Source organism: Gracilinanus agilis, chromosome 1 (genome assembly GCF_016433145.1).
Source record: "Gracilinanus agilis isolate LMUSP501 chromosome 1, AgileGrace, whole genome shotgun sequence".
Classification (NCBI taxonomy): domain Eukaryota; kingdom Metazoa; phylum Chordata; class Mammalia; order Didelphimorphia; family Didelphidae; genus Gracilinanus; species Gracilinanus agilis.
The window spans coordinates 255,093,213-255,111,874 of record NC_058130.1 but is presented as its reverse complement, the minus strand read 5'-3'; the positions used below and the strand labels follow the sequence as shown (position 1 = coordinate 255,111,874).

At 37.2% G+C, this 18,662-nt stretch overlaps 1 protein-coding gene across 1 annotated transcript in view; it reads left to right on the top strand.

Annotated features, from left to right (window-relative positions):
- The first annotated feature begins 269 nt into the window (after nt 1–269).
- RECK (reversion inducing cysteine rich protein with kazal motifs) overlaps nt 270–18,662 on the top strand; it is an 81,156-nt gene continuing 62,763 nt past the window's right edge. Inside the window, exons 1-2 of the mRNA XM_044661122.1 lie at nt 270–426; nt 11,244–11,302. Coding sequence (XP_044517057.1) covers nt 321–426; nt 11,244–11,302 — 165 coding nt within the window. The 5' untranslated portion in view covers nt 270–320. The remainder of the gene's footprint in view (nt 427–11,243; nt 11,303–18,662) is intronic.

Genomic DNA, 18,662 nt, shown 5'->3' with positions numbered 1-18,662 from the left:
GGGATTGGTCCTAGCAACAAAGAGCAAACACCCCTTTCCCGCCCCTCTCCCGCCTCTCCCCCTCTCCCTCTTCCTCCCCTCCCCTTCTATCCCAGCCTTGACTCCTGGACGCATTCCAGGGGCCAGGACTGTTAGGAATCTCCGCGAGGCCACAGGGAGGGGCTTGGGGGGGTCTTCGCAGCCAATCAGAGGAAGGGAAGGGGGGTGGGGTCTCTTCCTGAACACTGAGGCCGCTGCTGCCAGTCTGGGACGGGGTTGGGGGAGAAAGATCTCTGTTGGAGACCCAACCCAGCCCAGTCCGGCCCGGCCTGGACCGCACTATGGAGGAGGAGGAGGCGTCCCCGGCCCCGTGCTACTCTATAATCCTCCTCCTGGCGGCGGTAGCTGTGGCAGAGGCCGCGGTGGGGCCGGTACCTGGCACTTCGGGTAAGTTGAAGGGGGTTTTGGGCCAGACCCCTTCCCCAAGACTTTACCAACATGGCGGAGGAAGCCCCAGCCCGGACCCTCTGGGCTCTCGGCAGCCGCGCTAGGGCAGCTCCGACTTCGACACGCGCGAGCAGAGCCCGAGGGAGGCAGCTAGGGAGCGAGGGTGGGATACTAGCTACGTCGGGATACTGGGCGAGGCCTCCTGTGGCAGGGGAAGCGGGCCCGCGGCAGACCAGTGGTTGGGCATTCGGTTTGCTACATCTCTCCCAGTTTCTGCAGTTTCTCGCACGCAACCCTCCCATCTCCCGCCTCCGAGCTTTTTCCTAGGGGTTTCCCCAACCCCACTCCTGGTTCCTAGATCCCCCCTCCCTCGTCTTCTCCAGGTTTCCCTGGCTTCCTTTAAACCTCCACTTTGTGTAAGAAGCTTTTCCCTGGTTTTGTTTAAATACTCTTAGTACCTTTACTTAGGAGGCAAATCTCCAACTTATTCTGTACACAGGTTGTCCCTGAAGTCTTAGTGTCAATGTCAGCCTTCATAACTTAAAAGAACTTTTGGTGCACCCTATATATTCCATTTGTACATAGTTGTTCTCATATCGTCTCCCCCATTAAACTGTGAACCCATTGAGAGCAGAAAGGAGCTTTCTTTTACTTTTCTTTGTATCCCCAGCTCATAACACAGTGCTTAATAAATTCTAGTTGGCTGATTGATTTTTTTTAAACCCTTACCTTCTGTTTTAGACTTGTGGATCCAAAGTAGAAGGGAAATAGGAGCTAGGCAATTGGGGTTAAGATCTCAGTTAGCTAGGAAGCTTCTGAGGTTAGATTTGAACCCAGGGCTTTCTTCAGGCCTGGCACTATCCATTGAGCCATCTAGCTGGCTCTGCCTGACCGATTGCAGGAGATTCTTAACCTGGAGTCAGGTGACATCTTGACATCTTTATCAAACATGATTCCGAGAAGGGGTCCATCGGGTTCACCAGACTTGCAAAGGGGTTCCCCAAGACCAAAAAAGAAACAACCTCTGCCTTTTGAACATCTACTCATCCACAATTCTGGTCAGAGACTGTAAGGATTTATTGTTTGTTTTCCCCTGGAATTACTTTTTTGCAAACTAGAAATACCTCCTTCCCATCCTGTAATAATAATAGTAATAATAGATTAAATTTTTACTGGTCACTGCTCTATTCTTAAAGTCTAGCAGTCCTAATATTGAATTTGGATTGAGGGAGAATCCCAGCATGTTTTGGGGGGTTTTGGGTGAGAATTCTGCTCTACTTTCTGACAAGAAGTAGTTGTTTTGGTTCTACTTAGGGTGTTTGCTAGAAATCTAGAATGAGTTCAGAATAGAACCTTTACTTTTTTTTTTTTTTTTTTTTTTTTTTTTTTTTTTTTTAGGCAATGGAGATCAAGTGACTTGCCCAGGGTCACATAGCTAGGAAGTGTCTGAGGACAGATTTAAACCTAGGACCTCCCATCTCTAGGTCTGGCTCTCAATCCACTGCGCCACCCAGGTGCCTCCAGAACCTTCATATATTAAACCTGCCAGAAATTCTGTAATAGAAGAAAACAAAAGGCTAGAAATGTAGGAAAGGGTTCAGCATATATAATTTTGAGGAAAAAATTCAAATATCTGGAGAAGTGAATCATTGCAATCATAGGACACTTGCAAGATTCTCAGATATCATAAAAGGAATTTGGTAGGACTCCTTCTTTACTTATCATATCAAATAATTTGTATAATATTGGGATTAGTTGCTCTTTGAATGTCTGATAGAATTCCCTTGTGAATCCATCAGGTCCTGGTGATTTTTTCTTAGGGAGTTCTTTGATGGCTTGTTCAATTTCTATTTCTGATGTGGGATTATTTAGGTATTCTATTTCTTCTGCTGTTAATCTAGGCAATTTATATTTTTGTAAATATTCATCCATATCTCCAAAATTGTTATATTTGTTGCCATATAATTGGGCGAAATACTTCTTAATGATTGCCTTAATTTCCCCTTCATTAGAGGTGAGGTCTCCCTTTTCATCTTTAATACTGTCAATTTGGTTTTCCTCTTTCCTTTTTCTTATTAGATTGACTAGTACTTTGTCAAACAAATGCAAAAGAGCAGATATAATAAATGTAACCTTCTCAGATCATAATGCAATAAAAATAATAATTAGTAAGGGCACCTGGACAGGCAAATCAAAAACCAATTGGAAATTAAACAATATGATTCTCCAAATATTAATGATCAGAAGAGGGAAAACTTCTCATGTGACTACTCCTTTAGAGACAAATTTTATTGGTACATTTTTTTTGACACAGATGCCCCAAATGCCACCCCCTCTTCTACCCACCTAAGTATATTCTCTGAAAACAGTTTACAGAATGTTAAAAAGAAAAAAAGGCTTTTTAAAAACAGTTATGGAGGGGGCAGCTGGGTGGCTCAGTGGATGGAGAGCCAGCTCTAGAGATGGGAGGTCCTAGGTTCAAATGTGACCTCAGACACTTCCCAGCTGTGTGACCCTGGGCAAGTCACTTGATCCCTATTGCCTTAAAAAAAAAGTTATAGTTCTAACATTGACTCATGTATTTGGTCAGAATTTTGTTGCTTGCAAATCTTTAAACTATTGTAGTTTTCATGTATTTTATTATTTTGACTTTGCTTTCTTTGCTACGTATTGTTTGAATTCTTCATATTCATTATTCCTTACAATAGAGCCATATTCCTTGATATTCATATATCACAGTTCAGTCATTCAGCAATCATTGGGCACATTTTGTTTCTGGATTTTTAATATCACAAATAATGCTTCTATACAGTTTTGTAAATATAGTTCTTCTGAAAATCTCCTTTATGTACAGTTTCACCATTGGACCCTTTGGGCCAAAGAGTATGAACACATATAATAGCTTTCCTTCCATAATTCCAAATTACCTTCTGACCTCATGTGATTTCAATCAGAACACTTAGCATCTATTGAGCAAAGTGTTCCAAAATATGCAGAAAATAGGTCTTTAAGTAAAGTAGACACTTAACCCCCATTGCCTAATCCTTACTGTTCTTCTGCCTTGGAACCAATGCACAGTATTGATTCTAAGATGGAAGGTAAGAGTTTTAAAAAAATTAGAGTATTTAGGGGTAAAACTATGGTAAATATTACTTTGGATACTAGTATCTTGGTTAGCAGAGGAGGTTGAAGACTTTTACTTGAAATATTTAATCACAGTGAGGAAATAAAGAAAATTACTTCCTTTAAAAAGTATTACAGATAAAGTATCCTCTTTAAATGAAAAATCTTAAATAAAACCAAGTGATTATCACTAATAAATAGTTATTTACCATTTTATCTGTCTAAAACTCTGCTAGGCTTTGTATGGGGAGGAAGAGGTAGGTTTGGCGATGAAGAAATACAAAATAGGTATTAAACTTTGTCCCTTCATTTAAAACTCTTACATAACCAGAGGAGGTAAATGAAAAACTCAGGACAGTTATAACAAAACAATGGGACTGTGAGTGTTAGTAGTTCAGAAACTACTGGAGAGATCAGAGTGATATAGAGTTCATCTGAGAAAGCTTTCTAGAGGAAGTTGAACTTGAACTCTGTCTCGAAAGAGGAACAAGATTTATTTAAATAATAAGAACAGCATCAACAAAGATCCATCCCAAACTATCTTCTTGATAATTTCATCATTCTACAGTCAAAGAATGTGAATTCAAATCTTGCTACTTGATCTTGGGCAGATCAACATCCCTGAGCATCAGTTTCCTTGTCTGAGTTGAGAATGTCAGACTAGATGAGACCTCCAAGGTTCCTTTCCAGCTTTAGATCTATGCTCCTAAAGATCTCTATCTAGGTTACTGCTATATATATATCCTTAAGGCTTTGTTTTTGTCCCAAGTCCCAGTCCCACATCAATAACTACAACATTAGCATTTCAAACCCATGTCCAAAGTAGAATTTGGTACTCCTTTAAACTTCTATCTTCTTCAGACTTAGGTTATTTCTGTTGGGACCAACACCATTCTTACAGGTACTGAGGATATACAACCTTAAAATCATCCTCAATTCTTCACTCTGAACCCACTTCCTCACACACACACATATACACACCTCCACATAGTCGATAAATTTTGTTGTCATATCTCCACAATATCTCTTACCATTTGTCTGTGTCTTTCTACTTAAACAATCACTCCATTTCTGGCCTTACTTTTATCTGAATTGATAGGAGCTTTCATTTCATTGGAATAAGACATTCCTCTTGAATAAATATATAAATAAAACATTTATGAAACACTTATTTGTACAAAGTACTATGTCAGTAGCTAAAGATACAAACAGAAAAGCAAGAGTGTTTTGCACTTCAGGAACTTATTTTAACAGAAGAAAGATATCACATATAAAAGGTTTTAGCTCCACATCAGAAAGGTGTCATGGTCCTAAGGGTGCAGTGGCAAAGCAGACAGGTAATGACTATCTTTAATGTGATTTTCATGAACAAAATCATATTATTTCTGATGTTGAACCATTTGACGGTACCAAGGGCGTTGGTAACAAGAACTTTCTTTTCTTTGTCTTCTCTTAACCACTTTTTGCCTCAGTTTCCTAATTTGTAAAATGGGAATGATTTCATAGCACCTATCTCACAGGGTTGTTTTGAAGTTCAAATGAGATATTTGTAAAGTGCTTAGCACATAATAGGTACTATATAAATGTTTGCCATAGTAATAATTTTCATTATGATTATCTTAACATGTTGATACATGAGTTTCAGTCATCTTTTTGTTTCTGAACATCAAGAACACAACATGAAATGACCAGATATTTCCTATTTCCCATTATCTTTGGGCTTATAATGACATCTATTAACTCAGCTTTACATTTACAGGATGAGAAAAGCATCCTATCTCATACGCTTTGTAGTTGTTAAAAGGCTCGGATGGTTTAATGGATTGGAGGGTCAATATATGACAACCCAAAGAACTCATGCTATCATGTGCTTTACTAAAAGGCACAGTTTCCTACCTTGATAGGTTATCCTTACTATTCAGAAAGAATCTCCCATCCTTTTTGGAGTATTTGGTTCAGTTTTGGATGCAGGAATTTATGAAGCATGCAAATGAACTGGAAAGCATTCAAAGAAGGGCAAACTAGGATAGTGAAGGTTCCTTAAGTCTATGTCCTATGAAAATCATTTGAAGAAACTGAGAAGTTTTTAGAAGAAAAGATTTGGAGTGGAGGTTTGGGAAAACATGATAGCTGCCTTCAAGAAATTTAAGTTGTCACATTGAAGAGGAATTAGACTTGTTCTCTTTGACCTCAAAGGGTAGAACTGGGAATATTAGTTAGAAATGTGAAAATTTGGGTTTGAGGTCAGGACAAAAAAATGTCTATCAATTTAGAATCATCTAAAAATGAAATAGGCTATCACCAGAGGTTGTTGGTTCCCCTTTCTTTAGTGGGGAATTTCCTTTGGTTATCACTAGATGGACAGTATTAGCTTGTCCTTGGATTCCATTACTTCTTCATTTGTATCTCCAAGGAGAACCTGTGTCTTTTAGCTGTAGTTTATGTAAGATAATTCCAAGGTATAATTAGCTGGTTCTATAATGAGGATCTATCTCTAAAATGAAGAATTTGGACCAGATAACCTTTGAGGTCCCTTCCAACTTCAGAGTATGATTGTTGAAGGCTTTCCTCTATTAGAAGAATGTCAAATTAGTCATTAGACAAGAATCTTGTATTGAGTACCAAATTTGTTTATAGCCTAAAAATTAATTAATTGTATTTCTCTGCTTCCTTTTCTACAGCTCTGATACTGTAACAATAGAAGCAAAAGGAAACAGTAGAATATTTTATGGGGTTTTGTTGTTGTTGCATGATGTCACATGACTAAATAATCTATCTTGTGATGTTCAACCTTTTGGTAACAGGTCTTTACAGACTTACAGGGGCTTATTAGTCTTTGACATCAGACACAAGCTGTTGCTGAAACTAAATATTAGTTAATATTTTTCTTTAATTCTTTTTGTTTTCTTTCTTCTTGTTCCATATACCTTTATTAAAACTATTTTTTTAGTAAGTAAAGATCCACCTCTCATTGAGAAAGAAAAACAAATGTTGTTTCAAACTTATATAGTCAAGTAAAATAAATTCTCATGTTGACATGTTCCAAAAAAAATAAAAACCATTCCTCATTTTGCACTTCACCTCTCTATCAGGAGATGGATAATATATTCATTCTGAAACCTCTGGAATTATAGTTGGTTACTATGCTGATAAAAGAGTTCTTAATTCTATCAAACTTGTTTATCTTTACAATATTGTTGTCATTGTAAAATTCTCTTGGTTCTGCTAACTTTACTGTACATCAATTCACAGTCTTCCCTGGTTTCTCCAAAACTATTCTCATCATCATTTATTACAGCACAGTAAGTAGTATTCTGTCATATTTATATACCATTACTTACTCAGTTTTTATCCAAATGATAGATACTTCCTCAGATTCCTATTCTTTGCAACCTTGAAAAAAACTATAAATATTTGGGTACATCTTTATAGATTATGATCGACCCTTCACTTATTTCCTCTCCCTTTTATTTTATTTTTTCCTTCCTTTCCCCCTTTCTCTCCTGCTTCCCTGTTCCCAGAATGTATGTATATGTGTATGCATATTTATATTTTTCCCTCCATTGACCAGGTCAGGTGAGAGTGAGATTTAGATGTCAACCATTCAACCCCCCCCCCAACCCTTTCTTCCTTCTTTAAATAAATTTCTACTTGTACATCCTGATAATATAAAATAATTTTCCCTAACCTTCCTCTCTTCTTTCTCTCCCCACCCAAGATATTCTCTCTCTCCCTTTCTGTTCGGATCATCAAGACATAATAGCCACTCCCAGGTCTTCTTTCTAATTAGATCCTGATGATAGAATTCACAGGGGTTCAAAAAATGTACTATCTCCCTGTAGTATAATATAAGCAATTTATCCATTAGTCCCTTATGATTGGTTATTCATGTTTTACCTTTTTATATTTATCTTGACTCCTGGGTTTATACTCCAAAGTTTCTGTGCAGTTCTGTCTTTTCACCAGAAATTCTTAGAGGTCCTTAGTTTTCATTAAAAATCCATTTTTCAGGGGCAGCTTGGTGGTTCAGTGGATTGAGAGCCAGGCCCAGAGGCAAGAGGTCCTGGGTTCAAATCTAGCCTCAGACACTTCCTAGCTGTGTGACCCTGAGCAAGTCACTTAACCCCCATTGCCTAGCCCTTACCATTCTTCTGCCTTAGAACCAATACCCAGTATCAATTCTAAGATAAAAAGTAAGGGTTTATTTTTTTTAATCCATTTTTCTTCCTGTAGAATTATATTCAGTTTTGCTTAGTTTTAAACCTTTGTTCTTTCTGTTCTGGAATATAGTATTCCAAGCTCTATACTTCTTTAGAGATTTATGCTAAATCCTGGTATGTTCACAACTTAGTAATTGAACTTTTTCTTTCTGGCTGTTTGCATTATTATAAACTTTTTTTTAACTTGGAAGCTCTGGATTATTGACTTCATTGTTTGTTGTGGGAGTTTTCATTTAGGAGTTTTTTCCAGAGGTGACCAGTGGATTTTTTTTCCTATCTCCTCTTTGCCCTTTGGCTTTAAAAAATCTAGGCAAGTTTCCTTTATGACTTCTTAGAAAATGACTTCTCTTTCTTGGTCATGATTTTCAGGCAGTCAAAATCTTAAATGATCTCCTCATTCTATTTTTTCAGGACAATTTTGGATTAGGGGGGGAAGAGGGTTGGCTATGAGATACCTCACATTTTCTTCTGTTTTTTGGGGGGGGGGCTTTTCAGACTTCATTTTAAAATATCTCTTCTTGCCTTATAGAGTCATTGGCTTCTATTTGGTCCTATTGAGGATTTTTAGGGAGTTTGTTGCTTGGGCAAGACGTTGTATGTTTTGTGCCAAGTTTTAAATCTCTTTCCAGTTCTTTCTTCCATTTTTCTTTCATTTTTCCAACTACTTTTTGCCCCCACATTCTTATTGCATTTATAAAAACATTTTTTTTTGTTAACTTTTTGCCTTATCTCTTCCAGCAATTCTTGTGTGCTCATGGTGTGTTTTTCTTTGAGACTAGATATATTGGATGTTATTTTGGGGGGATGGGATTATGTCTTTGAATGTCCCTAAGACAGCTTTTTAGGTGGCATTTTTTTATTTGCATATTCTTCTAGTCTACTTCTTGACTTTTGAATTTATGTTAGGATCAAGCTTTACATACTTTTGGAGAGAATATCTGGAATGGTCCTGCTGCTGTTTTGAGTTTTCTGTTATTTCAAAATCTTGGAACAGTTCAGGCTGTGGACCTCTGTACTTAATGTGCTCCTGAAATGGTTTGATTCAAGACAAAATCTGATTGCTGCGCTCCTGATTTGAGCCACAGACCTGAGGGTTTGACTCATTTGGAACTTTAGGAGATTACTACTGGATTCACTATTAGTCAGCTGAAAACTCCACTGATTCAGAGTGACATCTCAAGGACTCTCCTTGGTCTGGAATTCCTTTTCTGGTTATTCTTTTGCAGGCTTCACAGTAGACTGGAAGCTGTAATGGAAACACTATATTGCTCCTGGGGTCCAAGCCATACAGCTATTCTAAACTTCATAGTCCTTGCTCAACCTGGGGCCCATGATTGATCCTCACCCCTGGCATATGACTCTTATGTGCAGATCTCCTCATTCCGTCCCAGATCTGTGACTGATTTGGATAGTGAGTGACAGAGATGCCACTTTTCAGCTACACAAGTTTAGTCTCCTTTATACTAGAATATGGAACCTGGGATCTGGAATCTGGCCAGTGCCTAGATAGATAACTGGGTCTGGAGTCAGGAAGACCTGAGTTTTCAAATATGGCCATAGACATCTACTAGCAGTGTGATCTGGGCAAGTTATTTAATCCTTGTCTGCCTCAATTTCCTCAACTCTAAAATAATAGCACTTATTTCCCAAGGTTGTTAGGAGAGTCATGTAAGATAATTTTTACAGTGCTTAGCACAGTCCCTGGCATATGATAGGTTCTTAATAAATGCATGTTTCCTTCCTTCTTGTACTGGTACACAACTTTACCTTGTTCTAGAATATTCTGTGATCAACTCCTGGACAGACCCTGTCCTCATTATCTATAGATTTCTTTGTATATCTTCCTGTGTTAACTTGGGCTGGAAAAATTACTTTGTGTGATTTTTTTTTTCTCTTGGATTTCCCAGTCAGGATTTGGTCTAGTGGGTTTTCTAGATCTAGGTGAGTTTGGGAAGGGAGGCAGAGCTCATTGCATTTCTTCTTGCTACTCCACCATCCTGGCTGCTACTAGAGCCAGATGAAATCATTATACTTTAACTGGAACTTACATAGTGGATTGGTGGTTTTATTTTTCTGGAGGTGTTAAAAGTGTTTTATAAGTCTTTCAACTTTATTCTTCGTGTTCTGGCATTTCCAGGTTTGCTGTGCAAGAGTTGGAAGGTGATAGTGGTAGTCAAAAAAAGTTAATGTGTCTAGAATGAAGGTAAGTTTTATAGTAACCATTAGATAATTTCTAGAGTATTATCTTAAGTTCTAAGGTACAATATTTTAAGAACTACATTAATGAACCAGACCATACTTACATGAGTTGAGTAAACCATGCCATTTTAAGAAACGTTTGAAGGAATTGACGATGCTTTTCTTGGAAAAGACTTAGTTAGCTATTTCCAATATTAGAAGGTTTGTCATGTAGAAGAAAGATTAATTTTGTACTGCTGAGCGGATTTAAGGCCCACAGATAGAAATTTCAGAGAGACGAATTTCAGCTCAATATAATTAAGAAAATTTCTTAACAACTAGAGAAAGGACAAAGGTGTATTGGATTGTTTTCAGAGGCAAACTAGTTTCTTGTTGCTTGAGATTTTCAAGGGGAGTCTGAATTACCATTTCTTGGGATGTCATATTAAAAAAATCTTGTTTTATTGCTATACTAATGGCTTCTGAGATTCTTTTACCTCTGAAATTTTATGATTTTATGAATCATAATAAAAAGGTTTTAGTGTATTAACTTCTCAGGAGAACTCAAAACCATGTGGATATTTACAGATTCTGTCCTTTAGATGCAGAGAATCTTACAGATCTGATTATGCTATTTGATTTCTTTGGTACTTAATTAATTTGGAGTATATGATATATTGTTTCTTATCTAGTCTAATGCCTTTAGGAGGTATATATTATTTCTATTTTAATGAGGAAAGAGGCAGAGATACTAAGTAGCATGCAGTTTGGAAAGGCATTTTACAAAATATAAAAATATGTCAAAAATGGTGACAGTATAGTAAAATTTCACTTCAAAAGATTCTTTACTTCACTTTTTCCAAAAACCTGTACATAATCTTCCTTGTTTGCTCTTTAAATATACTTTCTTCCTATCATCTAACTTCACTGCCATTTTATAGTTTTACATTATTGTCATATCAGATTTATCTTAGGCTGCATTAAAAGACTTGTAATATCCAAACAAAGATGATAGCCCTGTAATACTTTGCTTTATCATAGCCGCTATGTTGTGTCCATTTCCGATTAACAAATTTTATGAAGTGCATTGATGAGCTAAAGGAAGACCATGATGTTAAGAGAACTGAAAACAGTGTCAGTCTTTATGGATTTTACTAGAACTGAGAAGTTGCCACTTTAAAAATGGAAATTTGGTGTTCCAATTCAAAGTGGGGTATTTATTGTAGATATATGGGATGTATTTAGTTTTCTAACAGTTTGGAAGAATGAGAATTCTTTTTTTTTTTTCTTCCGTAGGTGCCTTATGTTGTTATCATGCAAAAGATAACCTAATGTGTCGTGATGTTTGTGAACAGGTAAGCTTGTATAACACTTGTAAAGACATTTAGTTATTTAAGGTTTTAAAGCCTGGCCCAGTGATGGACTGTATGTCCATTGTCTAAGAATAAGCTTAGCTAAATAGAGGAAGAAATTTTTTGTGGGGGATCTGGGAATAAAGGGCTTAGAAATTTATGAATGTAGTCTACTAAGGTATTGTAGGGTACTGCAGGGTTATGTCCTGTGTTATATACATAAAAGTCAACTTCAGAAATATAGATTGGAGAGGCACGGTCAGATAGCAATTCTTCTTCTTCTTCTTTTTTTTTTTTTTAAGCCCTTACCTTCCATCTTGGGGTCAATGGGGGTCAAGTGACTTGCCCAGGGTCACACGGCTGGGAAGTGTCTGAGGCCAGATTTGAACCTAGGACCTCCTGTCTCTAGGCTTGGCTCTCAATCCACTCAGCTACCCAGCTACCCCCTAGATAGCAATTCTGAAAAAAATCTGGGAGTTTCAGTGTACTGCAAACTGTTTAAGTCAGCATTGGGATGTGGTAGCCAAAACACTAATGTGATCTTGGGTTACCTATTTCAGGAATAGATTGGTGATCATTCCACTGTATTTTGTCTTCATCAGACTTTGTCCAGAGTATCATGTTCAGTTCTGGTTACCACAATTTATTAATTTAATTAATAAATTGGAGAATTTCCAGAGAAGGGCAACCAGGATACAGAAGACCTTGAGTTTATGTCATGTGAGGATTGAGTGGAGGATCTGGGAATGTTTAGCGTAGGAAAGAGAACATTCAGGGAAATAGGACATTATAACTGTGTAGAGATATTTGAAGGGCCATTATGTCAAGTGACCCACTGTGCTGCTTCCCTGTATGCTAATGATGTCAAACTCAAATGGAAATGGATCCTTGAAGGATAGATATTGACTTAGAAAATCACAAAATAGCATTATATATGTGGCATTGCATTTTTTTTTTTGTTAATCATTTTCAATTGCATTCCAGCCACACTTGGTTGTGTGGCAGCCTAGGCTACAAGTTTGACACATCTGGTATATGGTATATAAACAAAGTAATTTTGGAGGGATAGGACAGTAACAACTAAGGGAATTGGAAGGTTTCACTTAGCCTAAGATTTAAGGGAGCTGGGTGGTTCAAATAGGCAGAAAAAAAATAGAACATTCCAGGCACTGTGGCTTAAAATGTATTTAAGCAGAAGATGGAATGTCTTTTAATTTAATGTAATCAAAATTATTTATTTTACATTTTGTATTTTTTTCTAACTTGCTTCGTCTTAATATCTTTCTTTTCCCAAAGATATGACAAAAATACTATTCTCTGTTCACCTAATTTACTTAGTTTTCTTCTTTATATTCAAGTCATTCACCCATTCTGAGTTTATCTTGGTGTAGGCTGTGAGATGTTGATCTAAACCTAATCTCTCCCATATTGTTTTCCAATTTTCCCAGCAGTTTTCGTCAAATAGTGGACTTTTGTCCCAAAAGCTGGGCTCTTTGGGTTTATCATAGACTGTCTTGCTGAGGTCACTTATCCAAAGTCTATTCCACTGATCCTCCCTTCTGTCTCTTAGCCAGTACCATATTGTTTTGATGACCACAGCTTTATAGTACAGTTTAAGATCTAGTACTGCTAGGCCACCTTCCTTCACATTTTTTTTTCATTATTTCCCCTGATATTCTTGATCTTTTGTTCTTCCAAATGAACTTTGCTATAGTTTTTTCTAATTCAGTAAAAAAAAGTTTCTTGGTAGTTTGATAGGTATGGCATTAAAGAGAACATTCCAGGCATTGTGGCACATTAATTCGGGTAGGATTGTCATTTTTATTATGTTTGCTCATCCTACCCATGAGCAATTAATGTTTTTTCAGTTGTTTAGGTCTAGTTTTAGTTGTGTTGAAAGTGTTTTGTAATTGTGTTGATATAGTTCCTGTGTATGTCTTGGCAGATAGATTCCTGAGTATTTTATTTTGTCTAGGGTGATTTAAAATGGAATTTCTCTTTCTAACTCTTGCTGCTGGGATGTGTTGGAAATATATAGAAATGCTGATGATTTATGTGGATTTATTTTGTATCCTGCAACTTTGCTGAAGTTGTTGATTATTTCCACTAGCTTTTTAGTTGATTCCCTAGGATTCTTTTAAGTAGACCATCATATCATCTGCAAAGAGTGATAGCTTGGTCTCCTTGTTTGCAATGTCTTGTATAGGAAACAATCAGTAGGCCAGTTTGACTCAATTGTAGAATATGGGAAGGAGAATATTATATAATCAGCTCAGCATAGGCTTGAACCAGATTGTGAAGGGCTTTAAATACAAAGGAGAAAAGTTTATACTTTTCTTAGAGGCAATAGGGAAGCTCTGAAGTATCTTGAATAGAAAGCAACATGGTCAGACCTTAACTGAAGGAAAATCAGTTTGGCAGCTTTATGGGCAGTGGACAGGCAAGAAGCAGGTTGTTTATAAGAGATACTTTTGGAGGTGTCGCAATAATCTAGGTGAAAAGTGATGAAAATATGGACTAGCATAGTTGTGTGAGTGGAGAGAAGCAAACAGATGTGAAAGATATTGAAGAAAGTAATACTAACAGGACTTGGAAATTGAATGGATATGGAGAGTGAGAATGACAAGCTGAGGATGACTGCTAGTTTGCAAACCTGGGTAACTAGAAGAATGATGGTGCCATTATAAATAGTAAAATTAGAAGGCTGAAACTCAAGAGAGAAAGATAAATGCTAGATAGGTCATTTTTAAAATTACTTGTATATAGATTATAGTTGGATCCAAAGGGACCAATAATATCCTTAAAAGATGACCGAACTCTATGTACCGATTCCTTCCTTACTTTCTACAAATATGCTTAAGTCTCTCATCCTTAAAACACCCCATCTAAACCACAATCATCTCCTCTATCTATCTTTCTATACATCTCCTCCCCCTAGAAAAAGCTATCTATAATTATTGCCTCTACTTTCTCTTCTTCCACTCATTCCTAAACCCTTTGGTCTTCTGACCAACTACTTTAACTGAAATCTCTCTCTTCAGAATTACTAGTGATCTTCTGCCAAATCCAGTGTTATTTTCTAAACCTTCATCCTTATCCACCTTTTTGTATCATTTAACACTGTTGACCACCTCCTTGTCTCCCCATTACTTTTCTCTGGGATTTTGTGACATGACTTGGTTCTTCTCCTTCCTGTCTGACCACTCTTCAGTCTCCTTCATCATTCATATCCGCCTACTGTAGGTGTACCTGGCTTTGTCCCTTTTCTTAACTCTAACTATACTTTCACGTATTAATCTATTCTGCTCCTATGGATTCAATCATTTGTTTGTAAATGACTCCCACTTCTAAATATCCAGCCTTATCTGTCTTTGGAGCACTAGCTCTAAATCTCCAAATACTTATTAGACATTTCAAACTATAGGCATCTCACACTTAGCATTTCTTAAACAACTGGTTTTTCTTTCCCTTTCCCCTTTGTACTTCTCTATTTTTGTTGAGGACAGAATTCCTCCTAGTCATCCAAATTCCCAGTCCTGGTATTATCTTTGACTCTTCATCTCTCTCACCCCACATACTCATTCAGTTGTCATTTCTACCACCACAACATCTTTCACATCCATCCCTTTCTTTCTACTCACAACTATCACCAGAGTTAGGTCATTTTCACCTGTCACCTGAACTATTGTAATATCCTTAGTGATCTTTCTAAAGTCTCATCACATCACTCTTCCTACATAAAAACCTCCAATAGATCCCTATTACTTCTCTGATAAATTAAACTCTGGTATTTTAAGTTCATTACAACCTTGCTTCAACTTGTATTTCTAGTCTATTATATACTACTTCCTTTCATGTACTCTTTTGTACTCTCTTCAGAAAACTAGCTTTCTGTATTCTTCATACATAACCCTGCATCTTTGATTTACATGCTTCTATCCTGACTGTCCCTCATGTCTGTAATGCCTTCTCTCCTCCTCTGCCTCTTGGAATCCTTAGCCAAATTAAGTCAACATTGGCTAAGTGCTGCTTTTGTTACAGGAACTACATAAATACAAGCAAAAAGGACTGTGCCTGCCCTCTCCTTCTAGGAGTTTTCATTTAAATGAGGAAAGGCAAAACATAAAGGCAAGCTGAAGAGTTGGGGAAGTGAGTGGAAGGGGTTGAAGGCACCAGAGATTTAGAAACAGAGCAGGCAGAGGAGGGAGATGGCTGATGTGGACCCCTTCCCCAAATGTAGGTTTCAGGTGAACTTACAATGGAAAAAGGGAATCACAAGGTTAGAGGGATGTTACAGAGTGAAGGCAGGTGAGGCATGATGGCAAAATCCAAACAGTCAGAAGCAGAGCTGGAACAGGAATAAAGTTTATTTGACTCATTCAGATGTTACATAAGAACTTTTCTAAAAATCCCCTCAGCTACCGACTCTGACATTTACTTTTTCTCTATTTTGTTTTTATGCATTGATATATGTATTTCTTGTCTCCCCCAACAGAATGTTAGTGCCTTGAGATGAGGGATGGTTTGACTTTTATCTTTGTATCCCCTATACCTAATTTAGTAGTACTTGTCAGATAATAGGCATGAAATAAGCACTTGTTACAACAGATTGAATAGAGGAGAGTGCCTAAAATAGGATCTTATGGTCATGCATAGGCAACAGGATATGGATAATGATCCTGCAAAAGAGACTGAAAGGTGTAAGTCACATAGAAAGAATGAGGCAATGCTATACTGTGGTGAACTTTTCATTTTTGAAACCAAAGTGACAACAGAAAAACCCACAGAGAAGAGACTCTCCAGAAAAAACGGGGATAGTTAATGTTAAATGAGGCCTAGAGATCTAGTGGGATGAAGGCTGAGAAGTGACCATTGATTTTTATAATAGAGATATATTCAGTCCTTCAAAAGTGGGATGGAAGCCAAACTGCAAGTGGTTGTTAAGTAGGAAGAGAGGAAGTGGAGGAAATGATTTTATACAGCTTTTTAAAGAATTCTGCTGTGAAAGGAAAGGGAGACTTAGGGTGATAGTTTTCAGACAAAATTTTTTTAAGCATATATGTTGAAGTGATTTGATATATCCAATTGGGTAAGGAGAGGGGAAGCTCAAAGACATAGGACCAATTTTTTTAAAGTGAAATATAAAGTGAGGTCCTTTGCTGAGAGGTAAGAGAGAAGGGATTATGTTGTATGTAAGTGGCTTGAGAATAGAGAAAGTTTAGAATAGAATTGTTGTAATAGAGAGTATGTTGGAGATTCTGTCAGGGAAGAGTAAAGAATTGGCATGTAGCTGTGAAGACTTAGTTCTGAGATTGGATATCAAACTTTTAGTAGATCTTATTAACCCTTTTGTGTGACTTTTAGCTGTTTTCTATAGCATGTGAGCAGGAATGGAGAAGGCAGATGGATTAATTTGGAGCTGATGTTTGGGAATAGATGAAAAGCAATAAAACAATGGAGCAAGGAAGTTGAACCAGGATTTTGGAGGAAGGAAAATGAGGCCAGGGCAGATGTGATGCTTGGGAAAACAAGAAGAGAAGAGTCATAGTGGGGACAGGATAAATATAGGAAGGGCAAGGCACAGAGAAAAAAAGAAAGAGGAAGTTATAGTCATTAGATTTTCAGAAAGAACCACCTGCTCTGATCATCAGTATCAATAAGGCATAAAATAAGAATTATGTGCTTGTCAGAGATGTTTACTTTTGTTGTTGGGGAGATCATGGACACAATCTAGTTGAGGAATAGTGAGGACTACCAGAGGTACCTGTCTGCAAATAGTTTACTGAATGCACAAGCTCCAGAACATTGCAGAGCCTCCTACATGAGGTCTATAATTACCCTAAAGAGTTTGGCTTAACTCTACACCAGTGGTTCCCAAACTTTTTTGGCCTACTGCCCTCTTTCCAGAAAAAATATTAATTAGCCCCCTGGAAATTAATTTTTAAAAAGTTTTAATAGCAATTAATAGAAAAGATAAATGCACCTGTGGCCATCACTGCCTCTCTGGATCGCTGCAGCACCCACCAGGGGGCGGTAGCACCCACTTTGGGAATCACTGCTCTACACAGAATAAGTAGAAGAGGAATGATTATTGTCCAGATGATGATAAACAGTTGAATATAACACTTGCCTAACTTGCCTATTTTTATATGCATTTTTGGCAATTGTTAGAAATAGACAATGAATTGACTCATAATAGAATAAGAGGGAGAATGTAGACTGGATTGACTTTGGGAAATTACCCAGTTCTTATAATTACCCCAAGTTTCTCCCTAAAGCAAAAGCCAATCTTTTTTATTACAGTCTTCCAATGAAGATGTGTCCTGCAAAACATGGTATAATATACCCAGAACTCTGAAATAAAGGATCACCTAAAAAAGAAATGGAGAGGCATTTGGTAGATAGAGATAGACTATGGGATTATAAGAAACAAAATAAAAAGGAGTATATTATTTGGAGATAGGAGAGACTTAGTTCAGATCATACCTCAGACACTAGCTATTCTGTCTTGGGCAAGTCACATCACTTTACTGCCTAGGTTTCCACATCTGTAAATGGATATTATAATAATAATGATGATAGCACCACCTCATTGGGTCATTGTGAGATTCAAATAAGCTTATGTATGTAGTTTACTTTTCAAAACCTTTAAGCACTAAAAAATGTTGGTTATTGTTATTAAACAGAAATATATGACTGAAAAAAAATAAGCCAGTTATATCACATGGAGAGGAAGTGAGGGAGAGCCAAAGGACAGCACACACAGTCCATTGATATGCTCTCAATACCAAAAGAAAAGCAAGTATTTTTGGTGGACTCTCTGTGGCAAACTAACAAGAGGAGATATATGAGAGTTGTACAGATTGAGTAGCACAGGCACATGATTTGCACTATTGGAGGAAATCTAATACATATTACACCACAGTACAGATCCATCTTAATTGAAAGAAAGTAAACCAATTCCTATGAATCTGAAACATCCTTTCTGTATAGACAGGTCATCTTTTGTGGTAGTTGTTTCTTTTTTACTATTAATTCTTGAGGCTTCCTTTGAAAAAGAATTGCTATTTAGATTAGCCTAAAATAATTTCCTCTTAATTTGAAGATTAAGAGTTTTTTCCTTCTGTTTTGTTAAATTCGTTTGTTTGAAGACAATTTAATAGAACCATATAGGATGCTGTTGTTTTAAAAAAGATAGTTATGCTTTTTCATTATGATACTCAGCTTTTCTACACTTAAGGTCATAAAAAAGCATTGTTGTGGGGGCAGTGAGGGTTGCTCAGTGGATTGGGAGCCAGGTCTCTAGATGAGAGATGCTGGGTTCAAATCTGGCCTTAGAAACTTCCTAGTTCTGTAATCCTTG